Source organism: Palaemon carinicauda, chromosome 11 (assembly GCF_036898095.1).
Source record: "Palaemon carinicauda isolate YSFRI2023 chromosome 11, ASM3689809v2, whole genome shotgun sequence".
NCBI classification, from domain to species: Eukaryota; Metazoa; Arthropoda; class Malacostraca; order Decapoda; family Palaemonidae; genus Palaemon; species Palaemon carinicauda.
The window spans coordinates 119,815,562-119,834,987 of NC_090735.1; the positions used below are offsets into that span (position 1 = coordinate 119,815,562).

Sequence of the window (19,426 nt, forward strand, 5' to 3'; positions counted from 1 at the left end):
GCTCCTTTTTGGACAGGTAGCAGAAGGTTGAGGGCATTGTTATCAGGTTTTAGTCTGCATGAACGAAAGAAGTATGTCTGGCCCTTACTTCTTTCTTCATCATCCCCTCTACGGGGAAGCAGCATCCTGGTCTCTGCATAGCTGACCTCGAACCTCTGCAGGTAAACCATGCTTCCTTGTGTTCCGAGTATTGAGTCAATACTGTCGCGTCCCCCATACCCTGACGAGGTGGTATTGGGAACGTCCTAACCCAGAGTTCCTTCTGGAACTCCAGGTCAACTGCCTAGGACGGGTCACACTTCTTCCTTCACACACAAGCTTACGTAGGCCACATGGTTCCTTGCGGTGCAAGGAACTTGTGAGGTGCAGGGACTCCTTTTCTCGAGTGCGACTCACTCGGATTCTGAGTCCCCGGGTAAAGCCAAAGCCAGTATGGCTGGGGACTTTCCACCCTTCCTAAGGGATAAGTCACCCTTTGTAAATAGCGTGGTTTGTATTTCGGTTACGGAACAAATGACAAATTCGAAGATAATTTGTATTTTTCCTAACCATACAAACCTTAGCTATTTACACATATTTGCCCGCCAGCCCTGTCCCCCAAGACAAGTCCTACCTCTAAGTGAAAGTGAGTATTCACCTGTGTGTGAGGGGGAGGAGGGGTAGCTAGCTACCACTCCCCTACCCCCCCGCTAACTAGCGCGGGGGTAATACACCCTCGTTAAATTCTAATGGCTCGCCATTTCAGCTACGCTAAAAGTAATAACCCTTTGTAAATAGCTAAGGTTTGTATGGTTAGGAAAAATACAAATTATCTTCGAATTTGTCATTTTTATTGAAAATGAAAGGATTAAAGTTCGGCCTTTCAAACAAAAGCCCCTGCAATGTTTTAATGGTTTAAAATTGGACACCCATCCAAAGTTTGCAAAAATGGAAAAATGTGTGGTATTTGCTCCAAAACTTATCATGGAGAATGTACACTTGAGGCCAGGTGTTCAAATTGCAATTTGAATCATAAATCAACTGATAGGAGATGCGAACTGTATAAGTTGGAGGAAGCTGCCCTAAACAAATCAAGTTTAGAACACATAAGTGTGGGACATGCAAAAAGAATGTTGAATAAATCAACCAGCTATGCAAAGGCCTTAAAATCAAAGGTAAATTTACCACAGGAGACAGCAACCCCACCTAGCACTGCCAGTAATTCTAAGAAAAGAAATACAACCTCTGATGATAAAGTACTGCATGACAAAGTAATCGTATTGCCTTCTGAGGCTTTGCCACAGCGTATTAAAAATGGGTCATTGCCCATTTCTGTACAGCCTTTGTCCCCCATTACCAACAATAGTACTAACCTCTCCCAGGCCATGTCCTTGCCTGATTTGATGGAGATGCCACCTGACACCAAGTTACCAGGTGCACCTGTATTGGGGAAGGTGCAAAAACCTGGTAGTTCAAAACCTACTAATCGGAAAAGAGAGAGACCTCCATCTCTCTCGCCCCCTTCCATAAGAAATATCAAAATTACGACGTCAAATAAATATGATGATTTGTCTGTTGATATTTCTGATCTGGAAGTCAATTTAAATAAATCGGAAATTCAAGTGGAGGTCCACCAACCTCCTCAACAATCAGATCAAAAAGACAAAAAGAAAATCATAAATTCTAAACCCAATCTATCAATACCTTCTTTAATAAAACCACCTAAAAATAGTGTTAGATCAAAAACTGCTAATGGGAAGACTCCATCCAAGGGGTCAACCAAATTATAATCCATAGTTTTTTCCTCCATTTTGCAATGGAATTGTCAGGGTTTAAGGGCCAAATATGAAGAACTTAAGCTCCTTATTCATGAGCATTCCCCCATAATTATTTGTCTACAGGAGAGCAAACTTGATCATAATACCCCTTGTCCTCGCGAATACATTAGTTATAGAACACCATATGATCACCAAGTGGGGAGCCATGGCGGAAGTCTCATATACGTTCGTCGAGATGTTCCCCAAGTTTCTCTGTCTATTCGTACACCTCTGCAGGCAGTGGTTGTACAGATCGACATAGGGCGAAAATATACAATTTGTTCTCTGTACTTGCCTCCAAATGATAACATTTTGTATGACAACTTAGTGGAGGTGATTCAACAACTCCCTCAACCTTTCCTTTTACTTGGAGATTTGAATGGTAGACATCCTTTGTGGGGTGATGTTTTAGCAAACACGAGGGGAAATATCATATCATCAAATGTGGAAAATGAAGATGTGGGACTCCTTAATACAGGAGAGCCCACACACTTTCATGTCCAGACAGGTACCTTGTCATGTATTGACCTAGCAATCGTAAGCTCTAATTGCCTAATCGACTTCGATTGGAGAACATTAGATGATTGGCATACTAGTGATCACGCACCAATCATTATAAACACCAACAATGGTCCACCTTTACAGGGATCGCCACGATGGAATCTTGACAAGGCGGACTGGGATAAATTTCGTGAGCTAAGCGAAATTGAGGGGGATGCAGGACAAGTTGAAAATATCGATGATGCCATAGACTTACTGAATGGAACTCTCCATACAGCAGGAGTCAATTCAATTCCAAAAACAACAGGGTTATTCAAACGACGACCAGTCCCGTGGTGGTCTTCAGAACTAACTGCCCTGCACAGAGCCACAAGAAGATCTTTAACACGATTGCGTAGACGCAGAACTGATGAGAATTTAATTATGTACAAGAAATGTAGAGCACAGTTCCGTCGTGCCATGAAAGAAGCAAGGCGCCAGTCATGGATGTCTTTTGTTTCCTCCATTAACAGTAGAACACCACCATCTTCTGTGTGGAGGAAAGTAAAAAAGATAGCTGGCAAATTCACCCCCAACCCACCACCAGTGTTGAAGGTGAATGGCCAGTATGTAACTGAAGCAAAGGAAGTTAGCAATGCCCTGGCTAATCATTTTTCAAATGTATCCAGCAAGTGTGAAGGAGCCCCTGGTCACCAGTATAGGAGCGCTGAAGAAAAGAAAATTTTAAATTTGGCAACAAGAAGGGAAGAGTCGTATAATTCTCCTTTCACTGAAAGAGAATTTGATTCCGCACTTGCTCATTGCAATGATACAGCCCCTGGACCCGATGGAATTCCATATGCAATGATTAAACATGTACATTTTAATACAAAGCTATTTATTTTAAGTATTATTAATAGAATATGGTATGATCATAGTTACCCAAGTGTTTGGGAACTAGCCATTATTTTAGCCTTTTTAAAACCCGGTAAAGACAAGTTTTTAGCAGCAAACTATCGTCCTATTGCATTGACATCTTGTTTATGTAAAATCATGGAGAAGATGGTCAATGCAAGGCTGATGTGGTACCTTGAAAAGAAAGGTATTTTATCACCGATTCAATGTGGATTCCGAAAAATGCACTCAACGACCGATGTGTTGATACGACTAGAGTCTTCTATTTGTGAAGCCTTTGCTTCCAAACAGCACCATGTTACAGTATTTTTTGACCTTGAAAAGGCATATGATACCACATGGAGATATGGTATACTTAAAACCATTCATGAATTGGGATTGAGAGGAGAGCTGCCACTATTTATTCAGGCATTTCTTTCACGTAGAGTTTTTCAAGTGAGAGTTGGGGAAACACTATCTGAGAGTAAGTGCCAGGAAGAAGGAGTTCCTCAGGGTAGTGTGCTGAGTGTAACCCTTTTTGCACTAGCAATTAATGGGATATCCTCAGCCATTCCCCAGGATGTTCTCTCAACATTATTTGTGGATGATCTCTCAATATCATTTGCTGGCACCAGAATGGCAATGGTTGAGAGAAAAATCCAACTATCTATTGATAAAATTATCCAGTGGGCTGACATGAATGGATTTAAGTTCTCGACAAGTAAAACTACCGTTGTCCATTTTTGTCGTATCCGGGGAGTACATCCAGACCCGGATATATACATTAAAGGTCAACGGATACCATGTGCAAGAGAAGCTAAATTTTTAGGTTTGATATTTGATTGTAGGCTGACATGGGTTTCTCACTTAAAAGCATTAAAAGCTAAATGTGTTGAAGCTCTGAATATCTTAAAAGTATTGTCCCATACATCGTGGGGGGCAGACCGCAATACTATTTTAAAATTATACAAGGCCTTGATTTTTTCCAAAATTAGTTATGGTTGTGAGGTATATTCTTCAGCCACCCCAAGCCGGTTAAAAATATTAGACTCGATACATCATGCAGGTATTAGATTGTCTACTGGAGCTTTTAAAACCTCGCCTATCCCAAGTCTCCTTGTTGATGCTGGAGAGTTACCTTTAGACCTTTACCGAATGTCTTCCATTCTTCGGTATTGGTTTAGATTGCAAAGACTCCCTAACTCTCTCGCCTTTCAGACTGCAAGCCTTGTAAGACACGCATCATACTTTGAGTTGCACCCAAAATCTCCTCAACCTTATGGCTTTCGGGTGAAACGATTATTAAATAGTCTGGATATAATTAGAAATAAGGTACTTCCATTCAAGGTATCACCAACACCTCCTTGGAAGTTACCAGAGATATCTTTTTGTAAATATTTTATTGGAGATAAGAAGAATATGTCAGACCTAGAAGCCAGGTCTCTTTTTAATGAACATGTTAGAGAACATAGAGTATCAACTTTTATCTATACTGATGGCTCCAAATCTGATGCTGGCATTGGATTTGGAGTACATAGTAATGGTTTTAATTGTAGAGGTGCACTTCCTCTGACCGCTTCCATATTTACTGCCGAACTGTATGGCATATTAACCGCTATTGAGAAAATAGCGTTGGAGAAGGAGGGTAATTTTACAATTTTTAGTGATGCAAGGAGTGTCCTTCAAGCTATGGAAGTTTTTAATTCTAATAACCCTCTAGTTTTAAAGATTTTAGAATGGCTTTTCATTATTGGACGGAGAGGTATAACAGTTCAATTTTGTTGGGTTCCAGCACATGTAGGTGTGTCCGGGAATGAGAAGGCAGATTCATTGGCTAAGGAGGCTGCATCAGAGTTGCTGCCCAGAAGGTATCCCATTCCCTGTGATGATTTCTTACCTGACATCAAGAAATTGGTTTGCAATAAATGGCAACAGCAATGGGATAGTCAAGATGGCAATAAAATGCGAGAGATAACAAATGACATATCTCCTTGGAGGTATAATATGATGCCCCGAAAATGGGAGACGTCTCTTTGTCGTCTCCGTATTGGTCACACTCGGTTGACACATGAGTTTCTGCTGAAGGGCCAACACCAACCGTATTGTGACGACTGTGTAGTACCTCTAACAGTAAGGCATTTGTTGACTGAATGCCCCAATTATAACAACTTGCGGAATAGATATTTGTTTGAGGCTCGAGGTGAGGGTGGCAGGTTCATCCTTGCCAAGATTCTTGGAAATGATGTGTCCTACCATGCAAGTGGCATTTTTAGATTTATTTCAGAAGCAGGTCTTCGGAAAAATATTTAACTTTTATGACATTCAACTTTTATGATTTTAATTGAATACTCTCTTATTTTTTATTTTATTTCATCTTTTATTTTTGAATACATAAATTAAATGTTACCGGCGTCAATGACCTCAGATGTCAGGATGCCTGAAAACTTTAAATCAATCAATCAATCAATCATCTGAACTCGATGACATCTCCAGCTCATGTTGGCTTTGGCCAAGAGAGTCGGCGAATCCCATGGTTCGCCTTCAATGTGTCTCATTCATGGCAATGGGCCGGATAATACTCAATTTCGTTCCTGGCAACTTGGATCCCAGATCCAAATCCTTGGAGTGGGAGTCCTATGTAGTATGACCAATGATCCAGATAACCAGCTACTATGCCAGGGAAGAACTTGAGGTTCTACCTCAAGAAAACTACAGGAGCTCGTTCCCAAGTGTCAGCACTCTTCATCAGCTCGGGGAAGGTCAAGAGTTAGATCACCAAGAACACGTTCTCGGTTTGGATTTGTATGGTTAGGACCGAGTATTGAAACCTGATCCTTTTCCTCATAAAGGAGACCTACTAGACCTCATAACGTTAGTGGTTGGCGTACGACCCTAGTGTTAACGAAAACTTCTCTGTGACGCAGGCCTTGACAGTGGGTGTGTGGAAGTGTCAAATGGCCTTCACCGCCCACTTCCTGCAAGATGTGACCGACAAGAATATGGAGATATTGTCCATTAACCTTGTGGTGGCTACAAAATAAATGCTTTAAACACCCCAGGCTCCCTGATGGACAAGTAGCAGATGGTGGAGGGCTGAGTTTAACCATGGTTAAGTCTGGGATGGATCACCAAAAATTACTGGCTTTCTTTCTTCCATCTTTTCCTCTGGGATAACAGCACCTACGCTACTCTGCAAAGTTGGCCTCTGCTGTCTGCAGGTAAAACCATTTCCCTTGTGTAACCTGGTATAAAAAGATATAATTGTTTCTTCCCCATACCCTCTGGCATGGTGGGATTGTGTAACATTGTCTATGGTTGATTCAAAGATTCCTATGCTTCTGAGAATTCCTACCTAGACTAGTCACACTGCTAGTCTCACACAATTACACAGATTGCTCAGGCCGCTAACCATGCTTAGCACGGATTTTTATCGAGATGTGAGGGTTTCTCCCTGTTAGGTGCGGAACACATACGGGAAAACCCCTGGTCAAATACCAGCTAGTTGGTTCATTCCACCCTCTTAAGGTTTGAGTTAATCCCTATAAATAGTGAGTGTTTGTATTTAGTGTCGGAACAAATGACAAATTTGAAAGTAATTTGTATTTTTCTCAATGATACAGACTGGTAGCCATTTATACAAATTAGCTCGCCATCATCTGTCCCCTGATAAAAAGTGACAAGACAACACACGTGTGTGTGGGAGTGTGGTAGTTAGCTGCCCCCTCCTCCACCCGTGCTAACATGCTTGCTTATACCTCGCTAAATATTTTATGGCTAGTCTTCTAGCTTTTCCAAAATTATAATCCCTATAATTACCTACAGGCTTGTATCATTAGGTAAAATAAAAATAACTTTCAAATTTGTCATCCTTCATATATAAACTATAAAAATTCCAAAAAACTAAGAGGATGAGAAATAAGATAGAACAGTGTGTCCGAGTGTACCCTCCAGCAAGAGAATTCTGCCCCAAGACAGTGGAAGACCATGGTACAGAGGCTGTGGCACTACCCAAGACTAGAGATCAATAATTTGATTTTGGAGTGTCCTTCTCATATAAGAGCTGCTTACCATAGCAAAAGTCTCTATTCTATTCTTACCAAGAGGAAAGTTGACACTGACCAATTACAGTGCAGTAGTTAACTCCTTAGATGAAGAAGAATTGTTTGGTAATCTCCATGTTGTCAGGTGTAGTGTAGTACTGTCTGGCCAGTCAAAGGACCCAATAACTCTTGTGCTAGTATCTCAACAGGTGGTTGGTTCCATGGCCAACCTACTACCTTAATGTCTTTTTAATCATGAAATTTTTAGGGCTTAAAGTTTGATATGAAAGATACACTATTGTACTTTCATTTCAATGAAACTTCCTGGAATTCATGTGATATTTATTCTTTAATGGAAAGATTTAACTAGAATAAAATAAATATATTTTGGCCTTGTCATATGTACAGTTTAACCCTTTTTTCAGCTGTAAAAATAGAGCTGATAAACAGGTCTGTAGTTTAAACTGCCTCCCCTTAATCCCCTTAATCCTCGTTCATTTTTAATTGCAGCCTCAACCGGTTATATTTATCATATAAAACTTTGGTTGTTGTGTTGCATCTGTCACAGCTTCATGTATCAAAACCTTCTTTATTGCCTGAACTGATTTTTTTGCTGCTCCAAATTATGAAAAGTACTTTTGTAATGACAATTGACTCTCTTTTCCAACAGATATTATCTTGAGCCAGTCTTCATGTTGGCTCCATTTTGCAAGATACCAATTAATATTACCTTAACAGGGGTCACAAACAACAAGGTAAAATTAAGGATCTTTATTGTTTAACATGTTATTTTTAATGTTTGCCCTTTTTTTGTAGTTTTGAATTTCTTATTGATAGAAGTATAAAGTTGTTTGTAGTTTCAAGTTTTTTCATGAAAGTTTGTCACATTTGCATTAATATACTGTACTGCCATAATGTAATTAAAAAAAAAAATTACAATGATATGTCCATTTAGAGAAACAATGTGAAAATTTTCAAATATCTTTCTTGCAGTTAGATCCATCAGTGGATATGATCCGTTCATCATTATTGCCAGTTCTGAAAAACTTCATAGTTATCGATGAAGGATTGAGTTTTAAGATGATTCGTCGAGGTTTACCCCCATTAGGGGATGGTGTTGTTAACTTCACATGTCCCGTGAGAAGAACTCTAAAATCTTTCCAGGTACAGAACTAGTTAATGGATTTATTTCTTGATTCTCAGGACTATTAAAGTGCATTACTGTACTACTTAGCAATACTCAATATTGTACGTATATTACCTTAAAAGAATGAATTTGGGAATTTTTTACTTTTATAATACACATTGGAAATTAAATTTTATTTACAAAACCATATTAAGAACTTTTACATCTGAGTATTCAAACATAGCTATTATTTTTTTTAGTCTGTTGATTAATTGTTTCAGTGGGTTGAAAGTGGAAAAATTAAGCGAATTCGTGGAGTGGCCTATTCAAGCAGAGTAGCACCTGTTGTATCCAATCGTATGCTTGATGCAGCAAAGAAGGTCTTTTCGAAATACCTCCCTGATGTTTATTTTTTTGTTGACAATGCCAAAGGAAAATCACCAGGTAAGATAACTCATTTTATTTTAGAAATTTATTGAACTGCACAAATCACCTATCAATAACTGTTTTAAAAACTAGTAGGATAAGTAATTGTCATGAGATCTTTGTTTTTTGGTAGCAGATTGTGGGCCTTAAAAAGCTGAAAAAAAAAATAATTTCAATTTTAACACAAAAGAGCAGGTGAGAGAGAAATGTGTATAAACTAAAACCACTCGGTCATTAGAGTTGCTCCTCAGCAAAAAACGGAAATCACTTGGTCATTAGAGAGTTGCCTCTAGCCAAAAGGGCATGCACCTCTTCTGTGGTCAAATTTATTCTGAAAACTATCAGCAATGAATCAAGAGTTGTTCCGTACCTGGAATACAAATGACGAGCCATTAATTTTTAACGAGGGTTAACTACCCATACCGCTAGTTAAAGGGGGGGTTAGGAAGGGTAGCTTGCTACTGCCCCCCCTCACACACCTGTGATTGAGCTCACTTTGCTTTCGGCTCGCATGATGAACGGTTGTTGCCGCTGTTAATCCTCACCGACTTTTGGCAGCCATTAATGCCATTTTGTTTTCTCTTAGAGTGTGTGTGTGAAGTTGACTTCTGTGACCATGCGCACCTTCCCTGGACTCTCCGGCTACCCTTGTGGAACATAAATGTCAGCGGTCGAGACTGATCCTCACTCCCTTTGTCCTTCTTACAGAGGTCAACGGTGTGATAGTGTCAACAAGTGTAGTGGTCTTCCTCCCAGTGGGGGAGGTTTTCACAACGGCGGAAGAAGTCCAAGCGGGTTATTTCTCTTTCAAAGGTTGCTTTGAAGGGAGAAAAACCCTTCCATCACCATTTCTGTCGCCTGTAGAGCCTAATATAGCTCCTCCAAAGGGCGTAGCTACGCGCCATCACTCTCACCCTGCGCACCACGCGCTCAGACCAGCGCTCACCAGCAGCTCGTCACTCTATAACACTTCGGCGCACCACTCGACCTGCTCGCACTCACAGATGGCAGCAGCCTCATGCGCTTGCGTGCCAACATGCGCTTACGTGCCATCATTTACCTGCACATCAGCGCTCTCCTGCGCACCACGTGGCCACAATCACCTGCACTCTCCTGTGAGCACATGCCCAAGGTCGCCCACGTGCCAGCCCACCACAGCGAACTTGCGCTCTCCTGCGCAACCCTGATCTCCATTGGGTGAACTGCTGGATTGGAGAAGACCTGCGTCCCTGGCACCACAGGTAGCAGTTCCTTTAGGTTTTTTCCGAATATGATCTGGGATGGTGACATGCCGGTTTCCTGGTCTGGTGTGTTCCTGTATTGGAGTAGGCCTGCTGCTACAGATTCAGTACCTAGGCTGCCGTACTACCGATGTGTGATGTCAGGAGGCGTTTCATGGACTTGACTGCTGCCTCCGCCCGCCCATTTGCCTGGGGGGGGGGGGGGTATGCAGATGAGAGACTGTCTGACTCCCCAGTGCTGCAGTGGGCTCTGGGTCTCCCTTGCAGAGAATTCAGGTCCCTCGTTGGTGCTTAGTTTCTGGGGCACTCTGAAGGTAGCAAAGTAGTGCAGGATAGCTTTGCTGAAACCCCTGGCCCCTACACCCGATGTCACAATGTAGGGCCAACCACTTTATCTGTCGACAATGACCAGGTAGCCAGTGCCTTTCATTTCGAAGAAATCCACTGCAATGGCCTGAAATACATCCCCCAACATGCTTGGCAATTATTCCTTGTGTTTTCAATGTCCTGGGTGAGTCCTGGCCAAAACACGGAACCCTGAGCTCTGTTTTGCATTTTGTTGGTTCCTTGGTGGGCCACGTGTAGGGCTCTCAATATCTCACCCCGTGGTGACGAGGGTATCAGGACTCTTATCCATGATGATGACGCTATCCACTGTGGAAAGCCTGTCCCGGTACTGCCAATATGGTTGTAGCTCTTCAGTTGGTTCGTCCCTTGTAGATGGAAACCCGTTTTCAATGAATGGTATCGGACTTTGCAGGCAGGGGTCCACAGCGGTGCTTCCTTTGACTCTTTCCCATGTGACAGCTCTGATTGAGTCCGTTGTCGACTGTACCACTGCTATCACAACAGCTTCCATGCAGTCTAGGTGGTTGGGTGTCGAGCGAATGGCAGTTAAAGCTGTTATCACCTCCGATGTGTTTGGCTGTTTATTGGGTGAAGGGTTCCTTGATGTGGCGTCTGCTGCGGGTATGTCTTTTCCTGACGCGTGAATGATTCGGTATCTCCACCTAAGTGTTCGCTGCTTGAGTCGGAAGAGCCTTGGATTTGTGATGGTGTCTAGTTCTTTGTCCCCTAGAATTTTCACGAGTGACTTGTGGTCCGTTGCTATTATCAAGTCGTAGCACCCCACGGTGAAGAATCGGTTGTCCTCGAGTCCCCATGCTACAGCCAGGGCTTCCCCCTCAATTGGTGCATATCCCTGAGAAATCACGATCCTGCTAGGGTGGTCTTCCAGCTATCTAGGCAACATCCTGGTGTGAGGGTCTCGCATGTACAGTGTTTCTGACGCAGCTAATACCGTATTCCGACTTTTGACCAATCTGGGTTAAGGCATGTTGGCTTGTCTGGGTTGAAGATCTCGACCCCCTTCTTGATTTCGCGTATAATTGCGTGGTAGTGAGGGTGACATTCCCCAACATGCTTTGCAACTATTCCTTGTGTTTTCGATGTCCTTGGTGAGTATTGGCCAAAACACGGAACCCTGAGCTCTGTTTTGCATTTTGTTGGTTCCTTGGTGGGCCACGTGTAGGGCTCTCAATATCTCACCCCGTGCTGCCGAGGGTATCAGGACTCTTATCCATGCCGATAACGCTATCCACTGTGGGCAGCCTGTCCTGGTACTGCCAATATGGTTGTAGCTGTTCAGTTGGTTCGTCCCTTGTAGATGGAAACCCGTTTTCAATGAATGGTATCAGACTTTGCAGGCAGGGGTCCACAGCGGTGCTTCCTTTGACTCTTTCCCATGTGACAGCTCTGATCGAGTCCATTGTCGACTGTACCACTGCTATCACAGCAGCTTCCATGACATCTAGGTGGTTGGGTGTCAAGCAAATGATTCGGTATCTCCACCTAAGTGTCCGCTGCTTGAGTCGGAAGAGCCTTGGGTTTGTGATGGTGTCTAGTTCTTTGTCCCCTAGAATTTTCACGAGTGGCTTGTGGTCCGTTGCTATTATCAAGTCTAAGCATCCCATGGTGAAGAATCAGCTGTCCTAGAGTCCCCATGCTACAGCCGGGGCTCCCCCTCAATTGGTGCACAATGCTCTTCTGCGTCCTTGAGAAATCGCAATGCTGCTAGGGTGGTCTTCCAGCCATCTAGGCAACTACCTAGTGTGAGGGTCTCGCATGTACAGTGTTTCTGATGCAGCCAATTCAGTATTTCGACTTTTGACCAATCTGGGTTAAGGTATGTTGACTTGTCTGAGTTGAAGATCTCGACCCCCTTCCCGTTTTCGCGCATAATTGCTGCCTTCGACCTCTGGAATGCGTTCTTGAGTTCCGTGCCCCACTGGAAGTGAACCTTTGGGCTGAGTAGGGGCCTGAACGGTTCTATTAAGTCAGTTGTTCTGCCATAGTCTGATACTTGGTTTACTAGTCCAAACCACGACCGAATGTCTGTGATGTTCTTTGGCCATGGGAACGTTGCAATTGCGTTCAGGTATTTTGGTAAGGGTTTTACATTAGTTTCTCCAACCTGGAATCCTGCAAAATCCACCTCTCAAGATGAGAACTGGAACTTGGCTGGGTTGATAATGACACCGTTCTTTCCAAGTTCCAAGTAATTTATGACACGCCACCAGTGTTCCTGTAAGTTTGAGTCCCACAGTATGGTGTCATAGACGCATTTTGTCTTTCTTGGGATGTCCGCAATAATCGCGTCATATCGTTGTGTGTACACGTTCTGTGATGCGAGAAAGCCCATGGGTGCACAACGGTAGTGGAATCGTCCCTGCTGAGTGAGGAAAGTTTCTTGTGTCACTCCTCTTCGCGGATATCAATGGAGTGAAATCCGTTCCATGCGTCAGTGACCGTTTTGTATACACTAGAAGGTACTGCTCTGGCTTGCTTTATGGGTGGGATGGTGTGATGTGTTTCCTGAACGCAATGTTGATTTAGGGGCTGTAAGTCCATAATGCAGTGTGGTGTGCCATCTGGTTTTTGTGTGAGAACCATGTTGTGTAGCCAGGTCACTGGTGAGTTGGGTGTTACGGGTTCAATCACACCCAGTGCTACGTCTCTTTCCAGTTCGGCTGCCACCTCTTTTTGCCAGTGTACCGGTACGTTTGGGGGTTTCCTCGTCACCGTTGGTTCTGCCTGAGGGTCGATGATCTGTATCTCCATGGGTGGTCCGGTCATTGTTGGCAATGGCTGGTGTGGACACATGTTGAAGGTTAACGATGCATATCGTTCTAGTAGCCACGCTTTCATATTTCCGGTAAACTTTGCTAACGGTTTGAACGGCAGGATGGCTGATTGTCGGGGAGGTGGAACGCGATGTGGGCATCCGCACTCTGCGAGCGAGTTGTTGCTGTGGGACCTCCCTCCATTTAGACATATTGCGACCCTGCCTGTGGGGGGGAAATCCTGGTCAATGATGTCAAGCTTCGGCATAGCTGCTCGGCTGATGTAAAACTTGTTGTCGATGTCCGTGACATGCAACGTGGCAATTGTGATGTGTGCTCCTTGCTCATTCTTGCCTGATAGTATGATGTGTATGGAGCCGAGCATATTGATTTCCTGATTGTTGCCTGCTTAGATGCGTCTGTTAGCTGGCTTAAGGTGTTGCTGGTGTAGACCCATCTTCAATAAGATTAGCAGCTCCATCAGACACGTCTGAGCCTCGGAGTCCACGACCGCCATAATGAATGAGGATTTGTTCGGCGTCTTTTTGTTGTAAGCAGCAGGGTTCACCGATATGCGGATGGTAGCATTGGGTGAGGTAAAACTTCATTTGAGTTCATCCCTGACGCGTATACTATGTTGTCGTCCGCTTCTGTGTCCTCTTCTTGCAAGCGATGGAATAATGCCCCTGCTTAATTACCTGCCAACGATTGCTGCGACTAACGTTGCCGTTGGACATTTTCCCTCCAGCATACTAGGCATGACTTTAACTCCTTTACTTTGCCTCTCACTTTTCCGAACTTTGGAGTGAGGGGTCCACACTGGCAACGAAACTGATGTTTTGAAGTGTCTTGTTTGTCACCCTTTTTCGGTGTGGTTGAGGGGGTGTGTTCGTTGTCATTTTTGCTAGTTTCCTGTACCTGCTGGCTGATACTGATGGGTTTGCACTTAACATGGCCTGGCTAGCTGTTTCCTTGCTGTCGATGAGTGTTACCGTTTCGCTTACTGTCTTGTTATCGACCTGTGAGGTTCCCAATACATCTCTCTTGATTTCTTCATCTTCAAGGCCGTTTACCAGGATCAACTTCACAATCTCCTCTGTGTAGTCGCATGTAATCGTCTCTGTGCAGGTGTTGCACTGGTGACGGTCCATTGACACACATTGGCCACCCCACGCAACATTGCCACATATTGCCTTACAGGTTCACCTGGGGGCTGAATGGTTTGCTTTAGACCACACTCAGTACTGCTAGACATTTTATTGCCGCTAGTACCTCCACCTTGGTCTCTGTTGTGATGGCCGGGTCCTCTCTGAATAGGGCAGCTTCAAGTTCTGGTTCACAACATGCGAGCAGGTGAGTTGTTGTCTGGTTAGGTGCTAATGACATTTCACCGAGAAACATTTCCCACCGCCTTGTGAAAGTGGCCCAGTCATCTTTGCCGACACTTTCTTTCAGTAATGGGCGGTTATTTTTGGGAGGTTTCTGGCGTGATGAGTCTTCGTCATGCTTGTTCTTCTGATGTAATTGTATCAGTGCTATGCACGTTGTCATATCATGGGGCCGTTTCACCTCCGTGCACCCAGGAGCCTCACACCTCAATGACGTGGCCATGTCTGTACGTCTTGCATCCTTGTCTACAATATTTCTTCAAACATGGTCAAGTAGACATTCGTGCATTTGATGACTATTTGAGGTACATGCAACGAATGTTTGAAGCTGAAAAAATAAATGTATGTAATTACACACTTATAATGGTTATAAAATAAAATGGGCTACCATACCTGTGATAGGCCATCCTGCTACATACATATAGATGCATATAAATATGACCTTCCTGTGGTGTGCATAGATATGGGATATGCGCTGTCATACTGTATACAGTATATGTATATACGCTGTGATGCGTGCTTTTATTCACTGCCAGACCTGCATAAAATTACTCATTGGAAGAACTGTAAAATGGGCCCCTGATTGGCCTACCCAAATCTGACTCTCATCTGGCTGCTATGTAGCTTGTAATATAAATATAACATAATTGTCCCTCTGGGCTCATAATAATAATGCACCGTCTTATACTGTTACTTACAAATAGATCAAGATAATATTCCTAAGATCATTGTAGTGTAACAGTTCCGGTAGCTGTGGCTTCCCTCGCGAATCTGTTTATTTCCCTGTTTACCTTTTTCCCCCCAAGGTGGCGCACATGCCGCTTGCCCGCCAAATTTGACCTGTCCTAACTCATTATTCCACATTAGTATTTTATTTTTTAAAATTTCATGCCTTGGTAAAGGAGTCATTAATATTTTTTTTTAATTGCTGTTCTTCCTCTTTAGCCAGAGTCATAGAATTATCTGATGAGGGTGGTTAAATCATACCTTCAAAGTATGCCGGAGTTATTTAGCTTCCTCTCATCTCTGTATCCACAGTGGTTCTTAGAATTAGAGTTATGACGGAAAACGATCCTTGTTATGTATGTTGAGGTATTTCACAGATTAGGGATGCTTATGGAGTCCATGCCATGTTATCATCCTTTAAATATATTAAGTTGCACTAACAACTCTTTTGACATTCTCCAAGCTAGCACCTAAAATGACAAAATTCTCTGTTTGTATCTTCATAACAATCTCAAGTTTATTGCCTATGTTTTATTTATTAAATGGTTACTGTATGGGACTAGTAATGTATATGATTATGATTTCCAGGAAAATTTGTTTAATGTTGTAAAGGCATTGCTTTTTCAGCCAAGAGTACCTTACTCTTACAATGCTTGCCAAACAGTGGTTCGTATTAATTTACCTTGCCCAAACCCCAGGATTTGGTTTGTGTGCTGTTGCCGAGACAAATAAAGGAACTTTCTTGAGTGCAGAATCTATGTCTAGCTCACCCAAAGAAGATAAGGATATCAAGCTTCCAGAAGAGGTTGGAGAAGAAGCAGCTTGGAGACTTTTGGAAGAAATATGTCGAGGAGGTTGTGTTGATTCAACATGTCAGCCTCTCATCCTATTATATATGGCTTTAACAGCTAAAGATGTTTCAAAAATTGTTTTAGGACCCTTGACTCCCTATTCGTAAGTATATATTTATCATTTTCTCTTCATAGTTATTGAATTTTTCAAAATTCTCTGCATAGTTATAAATTTAATTTTTCATTCTGCTGCTCCCAAGATAATCTCCTGCATAGGCTACCTAGTTTTCAGCCACTTTTTGTATGATTATATAACTTTCTTCACTCTGCCAGACCTTGAAAATAATCTACCTTTAGCCAACTGCCTTTCAAACATATCTTGTCCTTGTATGTAAACACGGCAGCGTTACCTTTCCCTGCCACACCTCAAAGAAAATATTTTCTTTCTTTAGCGTCCCTCATCTCCTCTATAACTTTCTTTCCTCTGCTAGATCTTGAAAGTAATCTTCCTTGCTTTCTGGCCTTCTGCCAGAAAACTAACCTCATTTTGTCATTGTGTAAATTGTTTCACTGTAAGATCCTAGAAGATAATCTGCCTTCCTTAACTTGTCTTTGTATATTTAGATTCTTACACCTCTGAATTCACACAACATATTTTCTTTTTTTAACATCTTCTTTCAACATGTTGCTATAATAAACCAATGCTTACTAAAAATGTCTTTACTTCTCTTTTTGAACTTCTTTAAATTGCCAGCTTTCTAGTTTTCCGCAATAAGCATGTGTCACAAATAATACACATTCTGTTTGTTCATGTCTTGAGTGTATCTCTTTAAACTTCTGATAGCTGTGTGAAATAATGGAGAAATTATAAAAACTTAAAAGTACTTTTGAGCTTGTTAAACTGCATAATTATTTATTTTCGATAATCTAAACCACTTTTTTTTTCCAGAATGCATTTTTTACGATGTCTTCGCGACTTTTTCAAGGTGACATTCAAAATAGACGAACACCTGGATAATTCACTAAAGATTTCAGATGATGATGAGGAAGATTTAAAACTAGGTTCAAAAAAGCTGTTATTAACTTGTGTTGGAACTGGTTACACTAACATCAGTAAAGGGCAGGTTTAAGAAATTTATGTTTAATGTAATATGTAGGCAGTTGTAATAAATTTATATTCCTATCAAGTGTTTTTTAAGACCTTAAAATAAGACTATTACTGTAAAAAGAAAAAATTATTAAGACCTTAAAATAAGACTTACTGTAAAAAGAAAAAATTAACAAGATCCAAACATACTGATAACAGTGATGCAATATTACATCTCAACCCATAAATGATGTAAACAACACACAATCTCAAAACCTTGGCTTAATGTTAAAGAGAATGTGCTAATGACAGACCCACAGTAAAACAACAATGACTATGTGCTAAAGACAGACCAATAATATTAGAAAAATAAAATAAATTCAATGGTACTTGGTAATATTGGGAAAAGGTTACAAATTATGCTAAATGAATGATAAAAATACTGTACAGGAGGAGATCCTCTAGTTACTTTACTAACAGATTTCTTCTTATGATACATAACATACATACTGCTTCAAGAGAAAAAAACAATCTTTTACCATTCAAAAATTGTTGTAAAGTACAGTACTAGAAAACAATAAGTAAAATTTAAAAATTCCTTACTTTTATTCCAGTGGCTGGCGTGCACACAGGAAGGGGCATTGCAAGTGGTTGATAGACAAGCTTATTGGGAGAAGGAAGTGGAACGTAACTCGCGTCAGAACAAAGTACTGGAGAATTTTCAGAGGTTCAGGTGCAGGCCTCTCTCCCTTTTTAAAGTATATACACAGGTTTATCTGCAGGGATTACATCTTCTCATTTTAGATTTTGTAACATATCCACGACACCCTAGACATCATAAACTTTTCCATGCTGGGATCCTTCAACTTAAACTTTGCCATAGCTCCCTCAAGCAGGGCAAAATTCTCTGCCAATGCCGAGGCTGTAAATTTTTTGGGCTCTGGGATCAGGGTGTCTTCTGCAGTTATCTGGCTCTCCAACTCGGTGAGGAGGATCCTCAACAGACAACTTCTCTCAATGAGATACCAGGAGGTCGGTGACATCATCGGCATCCACCTCAAGATCCAACAGCTTACTTAAAGTCGACAAGCTTCTTGGTGACAGCCTGAATTGTCACCTCAAAGAAAGAAATTGCTGACAAATTGGTGGCAAAGCTTCTTCCAGACACCATTCATGTTGACTTTGTTCTTGATTACATCTCAGTTGTAAAACTTCCAGAACATCTTGAGGGCTATGTCCTCCTCCTCTGTTACCTCCAAATTCATAGCAATTGTCCCTGCAGAGGTAGTAGGCCTTGAAAGAAGCAATTACCCTTTGGTCCATAGACAGTAATTGGAAAGTAGTGTTTGGTGGTAAGTAAACCTTTACATTGGATAGGACCTGCTGAACATAAGACATGAAGGGGTTAAAAAATCAGTCCTCAAATAAGAGAGTCACCATGTCTTCCTATTAGACTTCCAGATGATGGGTAGCCAACTCTTCCAAACCCCCTTGAGTGCCCAGCGATTCTTAGCTTGATAAACCAGCATAAGCTTCAGCTTGCAGCTTCCAAGAAGGAAAGTCAGTTTCCTTGCCAACTTTGTACCCTAGTGCCATCTTCACCACCTCAGCAATGTACGTTCGGTCCAGCATACACTCCAAAATAAGCCTGTCTCGTCCACAAAAAGGACTTGATCAGCAAAGAACCCACCCAATGCATCAGAAAATTCATTTGCTGCTTCATTATCATCAGCATTAACAGTTTCACCTTGCACTTTAAGGTTATGCAAATTAGTATGAGCCTTAAATCTCATAAACCATCTCTTACTGGCCACAAACTCCTCACTTTCACTCCCTTCCCCTTTTGACTTTTCAAGGTCTCATCACATACGTCTAGTCTTCATTTGAACCACCATATGGCTCACTGGGATACACAGCTGATTTTCATCATCCATCCAGATCACTAATCACTAACAACCTCTCTTCATCTTAATCATGAGACCACTACATTGTTTTGTATTAATGGTTTATCCTTGATGATTGCAATCCACATCCGTAGCATGACTTGAGGCCTAACGCATGATCTACGGTACAGTATGTTCGTAGGGGGTCTCTACTTATTCATTTTGCTTTACTATGTCCACTTTGATTTCTATCGTAATGGATTTTCTCTTCTTAGATGCACTGCAATCAGAAGTCTCATTTATGCTTTCCAAGCATGATGCTAAGTGAAAAAAGGCACAAAAATATCCAAAAATTAGCAACACCGAAATCCCAAATGTATATCATGAGCAATTTGGCAAACTGATGCTATAGTGATACATAACACA

General features: G+C 41.9%; 1 protein-coding gene across 1 annotated transcript in view; it reads left to right on the plus strand.

The window, feature by feature from the left end:
- Nucleotides 1–17,213, plus strand: part of Rtc1 (RNA terminal phosphate cyclase 1) — an 84,978-nt gene extending 67,765 nt beyond the window's left edge. The window contains exons 3-7 of the mRNA XM_068383299.1: nt 7,881–7,965; nt 8,204–8,374; nt 8,618–8,780; nt 15,938–16,193; nt 16,980–17,213. Of these exons, the coding sequence (XP_068239400.1) occupies nt 7,881–7,965; nt 8,204–8,374; nt 8,618–8,780; nt 15,938–16,193; nt 16,980–17,160 (856 nt within the window). The 3' untranslated portion in view covers nt 17,161–17,213. The remainder of the gene's footprint in view (nt 1–7,880; nt 7,966–8,203; nt 8,375–8,617; nt 8,781–15,937; nt 16,194–16,979) is intronic.
- Nucleotides 17,214–19,426: the final 2,213 nt, after the last annotated feature.